Below are 13,575 nucleotides of genomic sequence, written 5' to 3'. Positions count from 1 at the left end.
ACTTACCTGGTCGAAAACGCGCCCCCGCTCCCACTCCAGCTCCAACGGCACCCCCGCCTTGCTGGCGCGCGGCCGCACCGCCCAGAACGGCTCCGGCTGAAACGAGGTGATGGCCTGGCGCAGACAGGCAGGAGGAGGCATCAGGCATAGGCAGGTATGGGCCTAGACAGACGGGGAAGTGCTTTGAAACACAAGCGTGACGGGTAGTCATCAGCAGCCCTACACGCCGCATGACGCCGCCGCGGAGGTCCCTCGCAGGGCGGCGTTGCCGGCGCCATTGATGGCCCCTCCCTCCCCCACCCATCGCCCTTGGTTTCTTTGGGATTGGAATAAATTACCCGACCGCCGGCGACGACCAGATGAACAAGACTGAGAATCGCCAACAAAATTATAAGAGTATATCCCTCTCCTCCGCGCACTATGGCCGCTGTTTTTCTTTGCTTGCTTAGGGACTGGAACGAACCAACCCCTCCCCCCTACACCCCACGTCCCCCGCCCCCCACCTGGTGCCTCTCCACACAAAAGTTAAGTGTGGGCGTCTGGCAGGGGCCGTAGCTGATCACACTGGCGTCCAGGTTGCCGTAGCGGCCCTAGCAGGAGCGGGGGGGACAGAGCGTGTGGGCAGGGTAAGGAAAGGAGGTGTGCAGCTGGGTCTTGGTTCACTTGGGAACGCAAACGACTGACGGCAACAGATGCTATTAGATCCGCACAACAGAAACACCTCCCGGGGCTTCCTCGTGCTGCCGGCTTCCTCCCCTTCCTCGCCTCCTCGGGCTCTCACGCGCCCCCACCTGGAAGAAGCGTGTCTGGAAGCGTGTGAACGATACGCCCACGCGCAGGTCAAGCTCCTGGCGCGCGTCCACCGCCAGAGCCTCCGCCTCATTGGGAGACACCAGGTTGTTCTGGTATGGGAGGTGGCGGGGCGGGATGGCGGGGCGGGAGGGGGGGCGGGGCAACCAACGGTCAACACCGCTAGGCATTAGCACCACAGGTCCGCACCGCCCCCAACTGCAAAGGTGGAGAGAACGAACACACATACACATACACACACACACACACACACACACACACACACACACACACACACACACACACACACACACACACACACACACACACACACACCAGGCGCACGCACCATGGCCGCCCGGATCTCGGGTGCGGTGATGGCGGAGAAGCGAGCCCGGAACACCGTCTGCTGCCCACCACTGCCGCCGCCGCCGCCGCCCCGCCGGGACATGTACGGCACCACGTTGTCCATCACCTGCGGCCGCATTGGAGTACGGCAGCCCGGTGTGTGCGCGTGTCAGTGTGTTCGCGTGTCAGTCTCAGGCCCTGCAGGCCCACCAGGGCTGACAGGCGGTGCGGGCAGTGGGTGGCGGCGGCTAGCCCGAGTGCAATGCCGGCATGCCGTGAGGGCGGAGGCGACGGCGGCACTGCGAGCCAGCACTACACCACACGACCTCCACCCACCCCTTGATACCCCCTCTGATGGCCCGGGGTCCGCGCCGCTGCCCACCCCTTCACCCAACACCAACTTGCGCCTCCCTGCCACACGCCTCCATGTCAGTAGACAATGCAAAACCCAGCCATCGACATGCTGCGTTTGTCACCTCTACTCTCCTCCTCCTCCTCCTCCTCCTCCTCCTCCTCCTGCTGCTGCTGCTGCTGCTGCTGCTCCCCCCCTCCGCCCCTCTCCCCCTGACCTCGAAGCAGATGTTCTCGCCCTCCCTGTCGCAGTCCAGCCACAGCACCAACACGTCGCAGCCGCGGCCCTCGCGCTGAAGGTGCTCGCACACGTGGGCCTACGGGCACACACACGCGTGAGCAGGGTGTGAGGGTCGTGGCAGAGAGTTGGCAGGGGTCAGGAGACCGACCGACCGCACCAGGTGGAACGGTTACAGGCACAGGCGCGGCTGGGAGAGGGGGACGAAAGGCGAGGGGGTTAGGAGGGGGCGGGCGAAGCCGCACATACGGCATACACGACGCCCCTCCGGTCTCGGCACGCGGACACGCGGTACGGACTGCGCTCTCTACCTCCTGCACAGGCCAGCCACTTACCCAACCCCTCCACACCCTCCACACCCACCCACCACCTGCCACAGCCCCTGTCCAACCCATGCCCCTTGGTCCCAGCCCTGTGCCATCCCAGTCCCTGCCCCTTGCCAGCTGCGCCCGCCTCCGCCCGCCACCCCCCCGTGCCTTGGGGTTTGCCTCCTGCTTGACAGTGGGTGCGTCGTACAGCTGGCTGGGGTCCACCTTATCCCAACTGTTGAAGGCGGCGGTGAAGTCGATGGAGTAGACGTGCCCAATGACCTGGGGGGCGGGAGCGGAGGCCGAGGTGGATGGGGGCGTGGCGTGGGAAAGGTGGTGCGGGCAGGGCGCTGAGGTGGAAGGGAGGCCGGCTGCCGCTCACGAGCTGCGGCCAATGCTGGGCGTCATGCTTTGTGCGCGAATCTGCAAGCTTCTGTGTATATTGTGCTCGGCTAGGACCTGGAAGTCCTCATTGACCATTGGAACGCGACGGCGCCGAAGAGGCCGATTAAGGCTCTGACTTCTGGAGGCGCCCTCGCTCGCCACGAGCCCGGTGGTGGTGCTGGGGTCACTCACCGAGGTCATCTTGAAGCGAGCTGGCTGGCCACGGAAGCGCCCCTCCCACTCGTGCACATCCAGTGCCGCACGCCGCGAAGCGACCTTGCGAGGCAGGTATGTGATGGGGTGGGGTGCTGTGTTGTTTCGGGAAAGTTCATTACAGAACGTTGGAATGAAAACGGACGTCGTGAAAACTGAAAAGGTGGTGGGGTGAGGGCCGGGCTGGGCTGGGTGCGCTGGCTGCGCGTGACCAGCACGCACGCATGGTACTAACCTATCACCTAGCTTATGGTGCTGTGTGAACGGGATACAATAAGGCGAATCACAGCTGGCTGTTACGGCATCGTGCTTCCGTACTGGCGCTCTTGCAGGTGGTGCAAGCCCGCGGCACCCAGGGGCCAGGGCTGCATGGCGTGTGTACCTAACCGAAGCAGCCTACACGATTTCAACTCCCCAGCCCCGGCGCACTCAGCACAAACCCCTACCATTGACCTACCACCTCGGTCTCCCACCGCCCCAGAGCACTGTATCCGCTCAGCTCTTACACCAGTTGCCAGTACTCACCCGGCCATCCGACAGGATTTGAGCGATGCTCCCCGCCAGCGACGGTTTCTCCGCCACCATAAGAACCGAAAGCGACATGTTTGTGGTTGTTTAGTGCCAGTCTAACTCGTCGTAGTCATCTCCGAAGGAACAGCCTTGGGCTTGGGTGCAAAGTGATCTGGCGCTTCATGCCATTCTAATCTCAAAGCAGTAAGATATTAGACGTGCGAGATTGTGTTGTTTTGTGGCTGGGCAGGTCCCTGTAGGGAAAAGGATGACGGACCATCCGGCAGACCAAGAAACCCAATCAGAACGCCAAACTGTGCAGCTAGTCCTGCTGGTAATTACGACTTGCCTTACTCCATTCCAACCCTCTGCTTACCGCGTCACAATCCTCACTCCTAACGCAGTCAGTGGGCAATCTAGAACTCTTGTTTCCTTCCTCTTGCATAGATCGAGCCGGCATAAGCGCTGCTACAAACACATTGCAAACTATAACATAGTATTCAGATTGGAGGTGAAGCTTCGGCAAACAGTTCTTTATTTAGGCGGGGACTCCAGTTGCCGGGGCCCGGAGCTTACCTTCAATAACTAGCACGCTTGAAAGATGATTGAAGTGGTCCTGAACGATCGCTTGGGGAAGAAGGTGAGCGTGAGAGTCGGTGTCTGTGTCCCGCGTTCTGTGGCACGGTGGCTGGGGTGCTCCAAGAACATCCGCGTGGTTTTACCTTTGGTTCATCACCTTATATGCATCAGTATGCAAGCGTTAAGGTCGAAGACGGTGCCGCGTGGACAGGCGGGTGTAGGCCGTGAGCGTGTAGCCCTGCGTGTAGCCGCCGCGGGAGTGCGCGGGTGATGCGCGGCGTTATGCATTTCATCACAGCTCGGCGCCACCAACCTGAGACCATGCTACTGTACACTGAGGCCTAGCTCGCTTCTATGCGCTCAGCACGATTCTGCGGCAGGTTATCGTCAGCTTGCTTAGGATGTGCGTGCGTACAGGACGGATTGGACTGGCGTTTGGTTATGGGTATGAAACAAGCAACAGGTCCTTCGCTACTAGCCAGCAAGCCTGCCAGCTGGAGACACAGACACATGGTCATAGCGGCGTGCTGCTGCAAGCGGCGGCCGCGTGCGTGCATGTTAGGCCTGACCTAGACTGCCTGCCATCTCGGCCTAAGGCACCACACCCGCTGTGAGGCGCCCTCACACCCTGGCCGTGGCGTCTTCTGCCACCAGCCTCCCTCGTCGTTGGCCCCGCGTGCTGAAACGCGCAATGCCAAACCGACAAGCTCCTTGCCGCATGCGCGCTCTGCACCGCAACGCAACACATTCTCACTGCCCGCACCGTAATGCTGTGGTGTGATGCGCCCTGATGCACATTGCACAGGTCCGTGTCAAGTGCAATGAGGACGACACCATCGGGGACCTGAAGAAGCTGGTGGCCGCGCAGACCGGCACACGGCCAGAGAAGATCCGGATTCAGAAGTGGTACACAATCTACAAGGACCACATCACGCTCGCAGACTATGAGATCCATGACGGCATGGGTCTCGAGCTTTATTACAACTAAATTGAGGACGGCGATGGAATAAGGCATTGCTGCCCTGTTGTCGTGTCTGCAAGCGGGTGAGGCCGTGCGCCAGCTCCATGAAAGGAGCAGCGTGCGATGTCCTTGAGCTGGTGCTGGGGTGTATGGAGGCGGCTCGGTTGTTGTGCGGGCCTTACTTCAGCTTGGTACATACTTGGTTCCTTGTATGGTCGCAGGCGAGGTCTAACGATGGGTGCGGCCCGAGCAGCCCCAACCGGGGGCCACGCCACGAGAACAAGGGATCCTGTGACAGTCCAGTAGGTAGAGAGGCGATGCGCTGATGCCCTGATGCACGAACACGGAGGGTGCGCTTAATGCGCGATCGGGTGGTCGATTGCGCATTCCGTGAGGGTTGACGACTGCGGCGATGGGACGGGACGTGCACCTGCGCGGCTTGTGCAGGTGTATGCTGGACGGGTCGGGGCGTTTGAAATGGCGTCTGGGACAGGGTTCAAGATACCCTCGTACCGGTAAGCTAAGAGTAAGAGAAGTTGCTGCGGCGAGAGAAGTGGTTGAGGCGGGAGCGGGGGGGTTGACTGCTCGATGGGCCCAAGGCTCCAGGTGTTGATGGTGCATTTGGCAGTCGAGAGGAATGCAAAGACTTGCACGACTGGTGAGTCGTGGCAGAGAGCAATATTGAGTCGAGGCAAATAGCGGCAAGAATGGAGTTGACACGGCAGGGCGAGGGGCGGAGGATGGCCGCGTGGGGTAGGTTTGGGGGAGGCACCGTACTGCGCCGTACCAGAAATCTGCATGCCGTGAGTGCAACGTTTCTCACGAACGACTCCTGTTACTGCCTGATAACCTGGCAGTGAAGAGAAGCAGCTTGGCCAGGGGTCTTCCCGTGGGGTCTTCCCCTGCGTTTGACGTCGTTGCCATTGGGGCGTTGTATCCCCGGCAGCACGTCTTAGTTGTTGCAACGACGTCCAAGGGCCGCAAGGTGCCGATAACTGGCATCGTAGTAAGATTAACGGCAAAAGACACATCTAGATGCCCCAGGGCGTGCTCCGCAGGGATATCTTACTTGTGTGGCGTAGAATTATCATTCCGCCCACAGGTCTGGTGACAAAAGGAACTAGGGTTCCCGGATGGGTTTCATGGCTGGGGTTGGCCGTTTCAGGCCACCAAGCAAGCTTCTGGTTTCCCCGGCTTGGACGTAACCGCCAGCCGTGAACGCTATCCCTCCAGCAATCCAGCCAAGTCAGCTGAACGACAGCTCTCCCGTTATTGACGTGCGTTGCGGAACTAATGCGTACGTAGACCAGAGCGGAAGGCGGAGTGGGCTTGCAGGCGGCACGAGAGCAGGCAGGCAGTAGCGCAAGTTGCGAATTCACATGTTACCTCGTAACGGACGGTAAACGCTGTGGACGGTCGGGCCCATGGCTGGCTGACGGAAGGCGGCTGCTGTATCGGGATGGCTGGGCTGGACGACGGCGGCCGGGCTGACGTTGCTTGGGACTACCAGAAAGGATGCGCCCGAAACCAACCTGGAGAACACCAGCGCCACCGGTGCCCAGCACGACATGTATGGGAGGAGGGAGGGACAGGAGGCGTGATGCATTGCAGCGTAGAAGCTATGGCGCTAGGCGCGAGGCAAGCAACGTCAACCCCAAAAGAACCGCGAGGACATGGTGCGCACGTCGGGCTGCGGGCTGTGGCTGTGCGCTGCGTGGGGTGGCTAAACTCCCGCGTCTCCAAACCCGCCTTTCCCTCATACTTCCTCGATTCCCTCAGGACTCCCAATCCCTCTCAACTTTCCCAGTTCGACAGCCGAACCGAACATCACAGTTTACAGGCCAACCGTTGATACAAGTCTCCGTCAGTAGTGTCACGCAATCAAGGTTACCCGAATCCGTCACGCCAGACGTGTGAAACCCAGACGGTTCACACACACATATCAGCTAGCGGTCCACAGTCACCTTCCGTTCTGACGGTAGCATCTCGATAACCCCGCCTTCCGCTGCCTAGACTCTATCCACACCCAGCAGCCCCGTCACCACGAGAGCCGGAGGTATAGAACACTCAGCGTGTCACAATACACTCTGCGTGTGCCGCCAGAACCCTTCCTACCCGACCCTAGGGCCCTAGGTCACGACGCCACCTTAGCCCGGCGCTTCTGAGCTCTTATTCTACCTCTGCAGGTACCACAGCTGCATGTCATGCGTGTTTTCCCGCTCTTGGCCTTTGCGCTGGCGCTGTGAAGGCCAGTCCTGCGCTTGAAGGTTGTGGCGCCGCCCTTCCGGCCGCCCTTCTGACTGCCCGCCGCCACCGCCGCTCATAATTCTATTCTACAGACCCCATTTCGGCCCCATCAGACGCCCCAACCGACCCTAGGGCTCTAGGTCACGATGCCACTTTTGCCTGCTTCTTCGCCTTAGCCCGGTACTTGTTCGCCTTAGCCCGCCAGTAGCAGCCGCATCGCGGCGCACAGCGGCTGCACTGGGACGTCGCTCAGCACCCAGCCACCGCCACTTGCGTTGGCTATGGCGGCTGTTACTGCCGCTGCCGCGGGCGTGGCGGCTGTAGCAATATCCGGCCACTACAGCGTGACGTTGGCAGTAGCAGCCGTTTCCACCTATCAGCTATCAGCTATCGCTGGCGGTCCTGGAGCGTGCTCAACATTCAGCTCATGTGCACAAACTTATCCAGCAAAATCATGACGAGCCTGTCCTACAGGCAGCCAGCCAGCCGCGACGTGCCACGCCCTCTCGACACGTCACAGAGCACCCCTGGCATGCCCCCTGACATGCCACGACGCTCCCGACAGCGCAAGAAGTGTCGATTTGTGCAGCCGCGGCCCAACAGTCGGATTCCGCTACCGTAACTTAACTGCCGCCACTGCGGCTGAACGCTGTGCAGTTTTGGGAGGAGTGAATGCCACAAGAAGCACTTGCGGTGGGGATACACGTTTTTGTGCTAGCCAGCCCGAAAGATGGATAGTCCGGCGCCAATGTCGAGCCTCCCGCTTGCGGGTGCAGCCTGATTATTCACGCGACCGCATGCACGCGATTGCAGCACTGCGCGGACGGGTCGCCGTCGTATTACACCTTGGTTATTTGGTTCTGGAGAATTTGGTTCTTGGTTTGGCTTTTCAGCGGTTTCGGGTACATGCCGTGGACACGCACCGACCTCGTTCCCCTCGGCCAGCCCTCCGCCCGCCGCCCACTCAGCTGTCAGCACGGTTCCCCCACCCGGCCGGCCCCGCTGCACCGTGCGTGGGCCGGTCCCTGGACGGGTGTGGGGAACCGCACAGCGGTCCGCGCCCGTCCGTCTCAGCTGTCAGCTGTACGCCACTGCATCGTCGCCAGCCTCGCCGCGGCACATGGGGGCGGGGTCCATGCAGCGGCGCCCATACTTACCACGCTTGGCCGGCGCCAGTACATACTACCAGCACAGCTCGCCCGGTGCAGCCGCCGTTCAGCCCTTTAATCAGCCCGCCCCCAGCTAGGCAGCCACCCTGCTTCACTTGCTCGGCAGCTTTGGCCGGCATCGGTTACTGACATCCGCCACGCCGCTTCTTTCTTCTCCCGTTTCTTTCCGCTTGCCCACGCATATGCTCCATGGGCGCCCGCGGATGCCTGGCTCCGTTCCAGGTGGGTGCATTTTGTGGGTTACGCGTTGTCGCGGCGAATGGCAGCAGCCTAGTTGCGAGCTGGAACACGTCCGCCCCTGCAAGCGGCAGCAGTCTCCACGACACTCGGACTCCGTTTGGCGTGCCGAATGCGGAGCAGCGTGGAGCGCGCACCAGTGTCTCTTCTCGAAGGTAACAAGTAACCGCATTGCCGCTGACACTAACTTCTTTCGTGATGTTTATTGCTAGCCTGGAGCTCGCGACGGCGTCTTGCATTCGCATTCACTAGCAAACACGTCGTTGACTGTTGCATCCAACAGCTTATGCTCAAATCGCCCGTAATCGTCTCACATAGACCATCCACAGATCATCCGGACCGCGCGCTGAGTCGTGCAACTCATGGCATGCCATCGCTTGGAGGCCGTGCGATGCGCTATCGACTGCTTGGAACTGTTGGCTTTTGCGTGTGATTGGTGCGTGTCCACGGGAGGGGGGCAGGGAGGGGGGTCGGGTATACCTTTACTAATTGAGCCCCCTGATTGAACCACCTTAACCTGTGACCGGATTGGTGCCAATCGAATGTTCTCAACAAGCTCTATCACGATGCAACCAGGTCGGCCGTGGGGCACGTCTTGACTCTAGGCAACGAAACATCCTGACATTCAAGCCCGACCATCCTGGGCGTGTAAACATTGCTGCATGTCCTGATAATGTGTCCCACTTATGCTACGATGTGTGGTATGCTGCGGTTCGCGAAAAAGCATGTGGGATCGGGCGCGATCCCGACCGCTTTAACAAAAGCAACTGCGCGTCGCCCCGACGCAGGCATACATTTGCGCAGACATGGATACCACGCACGCGAAGACACTCCTATAATAAGAGACTCAAGCGCATTTCAGGACGCGCCCGGTTTGTCACGCACCTTGCCCAAACGCTGCGCGATCGCTCGGCGCCTACGACTGTAACGACACATATGTCGTCCACTCAAGAGCAGAAGGGGCCGATTAGGAGGTGGCCTTCTGGCTTCTGGACGGCCTTCAATTGCTGGTGGCACGCCGAGTACCAACGCATTAAGGCGCGGCCAACCTCAAAATCAATTTCCAGGTGCGCGTCCCATCAGCGGAGGGACGCAAGCGAAAATGCGGAGGGCGAGGGCTTCTGGCGGGGGCCGTGCAAGGCACTGGGCAGTGCCTTTACGTCCCAGGGTGGCAGCTAGTAAAGCTCTAAGGTCCATTTGGGCTGTGGGCAACACATTTGCGTTGGCGGGGTTTCGGTGACGTATCAAAACGTGCTTTCACTGCACGCGCCTGTTGATCCCAGACTTTTAATAAGCAATAAATTGTGGCTCTAGTTACGTTTTGCATCAAGAATGTCGTGAGTTCGACTGTCAAGTGGGAAGTTTCGGTGGAAGTCGGAGCCCGAATATGTTTCTGGACAGAGGGGCAAGTCCCAGAAAAACACCGATGAGAGTATGCTTTCTGAAACCAATCTAATGTTGCTCCAGGTGGCACGGCGAGCACAGCAACCGAGTCTGGGGTGACGCCGCTGTGGGCCTGGCCGAGACGCAGCGGCAGTGAGTTTCGAGTGCAATACGCTCGCATTACTATGTCACCTCCTGCTGCGACTACTGGCCGGCAGGGCGCTCTTCGACAAGTCCCAACTTGCCACGTCGAACTTCCCCAACGCGGGCCCCCGATGTTTTACTGGTGTACAGTGCCAACCGGATGAAGCCCCGTCGCAGCGCTGCGGCCGTTGCGTTCCTCCGTCATGACAGCTTCGACGGCGAGGACATTGACGACGAGCTTGGGCCTGGCGCTGCTGTCGACACGCCGGTATGTGCCTGGGTTACAGTGCCCTGGTTACTAAAGCCGTCGGCCCCACAGTCGTCCACGTAATGCCTCGACGTGGTTAGAACACTGGAATCTAATCCCGTGACGTCCCTTCGTAACCGACATCCCAAGCAGGGAGGCGACGCACTGCACGCGGCAGACCCGGCTGAGGACGTCGGCGACGCTCTGGACGGCGACCAGAAGGCAGCCGCGGCCGCTGTTACCGCAGAGGAACTGAACACCAGCTGCCTGCCGGGTGGCATCGCTAGGCTCATGAACGCAGACAGCGACCTGCCCGCGCCCGCCGCTGACGGCGCTGGCATCGCCGGCGCCGCCGGCGCCTACGGCAAGCGGTTGGCCTCGCGCGCGGTGCGGCAGCGCTTCTCCGTCAACGGCATCGCGGCCGCTGCGCCGTCCGCCGCCGACGGCGCTTCCCCCGCGCCCACAATCGCAGGCGCCACCGAGTTGCTGCCTCGCTGGATGCAGCCCGACCCTGTGCACTCAGCCCTCCACGCCGGCGACACCTCCACGCCGCACGCCGCCGCCAACGGCACCGGCGCCGTGTCCGCCATGGGCCAGTGGGACAGCAGCTACTCGCTCAACACCATCAACCAGCAGCCGCCGTGCACCTCGGCGTCGCAGCCGTACGGGGCCACCTGCGGCGTGCCCGTCTTCCCCGCCGACGCCCGCGCGCATCGTGGCCAGACCGCCACCGGCCTCAAGCGCGGCTTCCATGAATCAGGCTGCGGCGGCGTGGAGACGGCCTCCGGCCCCGCGCGGCAGCGCATGCGCTGCAACAGCAGCAACAACCCGCTGGCGGGCGCGGAGCTGGTGGGCGCCGCGTCGTCCTCCAACACCGGCTCGGCGGCGTCGGCGGCCTGGATGCGCCGCGCCGACCGCGAGCTGGACGAACTGATGCGCGACATGGGCATGCTGGTGGAGCAGGACGGCTGCGGCATGGCGGGCGCCGCCGGCGTCGCCAGCACCATGCGCGGCCTGGCGCCGCTGCAGCTGCCGGACCCCCGCCCGCACCGCGACCTGTCGTCGCTGCTGCTGCACGGCCCCGTGACTTCTGGCCAATGCCGCTTCGAGCAGCTGCAGCAGCAGAGGCAGAAGCCGCTGGCCGCGCCGCAACAAGCTCCAGTCAACTGGCAGCTGCTGCAGCAGGTGCAGCCGCAGCTGGCCATGCGCTGCGCCACTGGCGGCTGGCCGCTGCAGCGCGGCGCCTCGGTGGGTGGCTATGAGATCGAGGCCATTGACAGCGTGCCCCTGGAGGCACTGTTGTGATGCGCCGGCGGCATATCACAGGCGGCCCAGCGTCGCCTATGTAAACCGCGTTGAACTTCTCTTGGTATGCATGGCTGCGCAAGACTGACTGCAAGAGGTATTAGCCGGCATCTCCGGCGCAAGATTAATCATGGGCTGTTGCATGTTAAGGATGAACACAAGCTTCGTCGACGGGCACTTGGGGCGCACGGACGGGTAAGCCTATCCTCAGGCGGGGGCGGCGACGCCCTCTTGCCCTGGGGCCCGGGCTTAGCCCAGATTCGTCGCAAGAAGATATCCCTGCTTTGCAACACGTATAGCGCGTGCATGCGCAGTCCAGGGCAGCTTGAGGACTTGACACTTTATCGAGGGGCATATTTGAGGGTGTAAAAACTGGCTCGATGATGCGGCTCAGGATGCGGGGCATGGTTCTCCCAGTTGCACAGAGTCGCCCGAACGATCTGGCACTTGTGAGCAACGACTGTGTAGATTATCTATGTCGCGCCCGGTGGCTCGTTTCATATTCAATGTCCGCATCCAGGTTGAGGCCGGCCAGTGTCTGGTTAGCGGTCTTGACTGGCAAGCATAGCACGGCACAGTATGTGCCAGGCCGCAGCAGTGAGGAGTGTTGGGGCTAGAGGGTTTCCTGCTGTTTGGTTTACTGCTGGCTGTGCTTGTGCTTGACAGCGGGACGTGGCTGGACGCATGGCGGGCCGTGCCTGTACAAACCGATGTCCGGGATATGAGATAGACGCTTGCGGTCTCAGACTAGAGACGTGGCGTGGGCTCAGCCCACTTTTCCCTTGCGAGGGAAAACCACTTTCTTGTCATCTTCATGGTTGACGCTTTGCGTACGGTATGCATAATCGGCGTGTGTACGTTACACGCGCGGGTTTATGTTCCATGTGCGCGGATGTCTGCGTGTCGTCAGGAGAGAGGCTCAAGAAAGTCTGAGTATTCTTCTGCACTTGTTGTGGGCACAGCGGCGTTATAAGCTTGATCGTGTTAAGCAGGTTGGGGCGGCTATGTAGTAATCCGAGTGAACTGGTGGCGGGACAGCAGGGTACTGGGGCATGCATTCGAACACGCCCACCGCTGCCTGCTCAGACTCCCTGCGACATGAGCAGAGTACGATACAAGTGCATTCATGCACACGACATGGGTATGAGAAGCGATGCCAATCAGCGGCATTTGTGGAGTGGGCCTATGATATGTTTGATACGGTTTGTCACGCGTGTGTGAACTTACCACGATGTCGACCGCAGGCGGACCTCCGTCTGCGTGTGCAATGGTCGCATGGGGTTCTTACATGTATGTGTGTGGAGGACGGCAACGGTTAGTGCGAGCGAGTGTGCCACCGCGGGGGCATACACAGTCGAGGAGGCCCGGGCTCAGTTTGTCTGCGCGCATCGGTTCCAGTGACGTGAATTACCGACAGACGGTTCCGGGTATTGTTAGGGGGAAGTGGCGCAAACTTTGGACTGTTGGCGTTTCATGTGCGAGAGCTAGCCACTGTTTGACGACGGATGCGTCGCCTTTGTTGCGCACAGTGTTTGGGGACGCGTGGCGTTTGCAACGGCCAGTCCTGGCTCTGCGCAGCGTCGTCTTTTAGAGGCCCCACTGTCTGCTAGATGAAGTGTGCGAAACGCACATAGTAATGTACATCTCACGTTGCCGTTGGGCTGTGGGGCTTAGATCCGGTCATCTCCAGCTGTTCGTTGTGAGGCTTGCCATGTATTTGGGCGCCTTGTGGGCCCAGTGCTGCACGTTATGGTTTCCGTTCCTTCACCGAGTATTCTCCGTACCTTCTGCACCTTGCATGCTGCCTATCCGGGCTGGCCACCTACACACTCACATGTGTCGGGACCTGGCCCGCCTCATACCACCCCGCACCCTGCCTACCGGAGGCTAAAGTTGAGATTGCTATCGGATGTTTGCTGCCATAGAATGTTTGTTGCCGAGCCGGCAGAAGAAGATTCCCTTCCATGTCGATCCAACTGTTGCATCCGCCAGCCTTCATCTGGAAGAGCACTTCATTGAACGGTGATAAATGTAAATCTCACATTGCTTTTGTCTCGCTGTCATCCGTGGTACGGCACCCCTGGCCGCAGCATCTCGCAACCTCCTGCTCGCAACGGTTAACTGGCAGAGTGGCTGGGGCGAGGAGCCCGCGACAATCAGGA

At 60.7% G+C, this 13,575-nt stretch overlaps 3 protein-coding genes across 4 annotated transcripts in view; 2 read left to right on the top strand and 1 right to left on the bottom strand.

The window, feature by feature from the left end:
• The window catches only part of CHLRE_17g725100v5 (uncharacterized protein), an 11,622-nt gene extending 8,254 nt beyond the window's left edge, over positions 1-3,368 (bottom strand). Inside the window, exons 1-8 of the mRNA XM_001697098.2 lie at positions 3,157-3,368; positions 2,611-2,694; positions 2,203-2,316; positions 1,707-1,805; positions 1,139-1,264; positions 792-902; positions 504-590; positions 7-114 (exon numbers count right to left, since the gene is read on the bottom strand). Of these exons, the coding sequence (XP_001697150.2) occupies positions 7-114; positions 504-590; positions 792-902; positions 1,139-1,264; positions 1,707-1,805; positions 2,203-2,316; positions 2,611-2,694; positions 3,157-3,234 (807 nt within the window). The 5' untranslated portion in view covers positions 3,235-3,368. The remainder of the gene's footprint in view (positions 1-6; positions 115-503; positions 591-791; positions 903-1,138; positions 1,265-1,706; positions 1,806-2,202; positions 2,317-2,610; positions 2,695-3,156) is intronic.
• A 117-nt stretch (positions 3,369-3,485) lies between these two features.
• On the top strand, positions 3,486-5,704 carry CHLRE_17g725050v5 (uncharacterized protein). 2 transcript variants are annotated; one of them, XM_001697187.2, is made up of 3 exons: positions 3,486-3,781; positions 4,526-4,764; positions 4,903-5,704. In XM_001697187.2, exons 1-2 carry the CDS (start codon positions 3,743-3,745, stop codon positions 4,706-4,708), a joined length of 222 nt encoding a protein of 73 aa, XP_001697239.1. In that variant the 5' UTR covers positions 3,486-3,742; the 3' UTR covers positions 4,709-4,764; positions 4,903-5,704. The 2 variants fall into 2 exon arrangements, with proteins under 2 accessions (XP_001697239.1, XP_042914786.1); XM_043072327.1 differs by having other exon boundaries at positions 4,526-5,704.
• A 3,440-nt stretch (positions 5,705-9,144) lies between these two features.
• Positions 9,145-13,457, top strand: CHLRE_17g725000v5 (uncharacterized protein). Its single transcript, XM_043072326.1, has 4 exons — positions 9,145-9,401; positions 9,802-9,870; positions 10,012-10,129; positions 10,262-13,457. The coding sequence occupies exons 1-4, from the start codon at positions 9,271-9,273 to the stop codon at positions 11,411-11,413; spliced, it is 1,470 nt and encodes a 489-aa protein (XP_042914785.1). The 5' UTR covers positions 9,145-9,270; the 3' UTR covers positions 11,414-13,457.
• The last annotated feature ends 118 nt before the right edge of the window (positions 13,458-13,575 follow it).

The sequence above is a fragment of the Chlamydomonas reinhardtii genome, chromosome 17, assembly GCF_000002595.2.
Source record: "Chlamydomonas reinhardtii strain CC-503 cw92 mt+ chromosome 17, whole genome shotgun sequence".
Lineage (NCBI taxonomy): Eukaryota > Viridiplantae > Chlorophyta > Chlorophyceae > Chlamydomonadales > Chlamydomonadaceae > Chlamydomonas > Chlamydomonas reinhardtii.
This window is presented reverse-complemented; position numbering and strand designations above follow the sequence as displayed.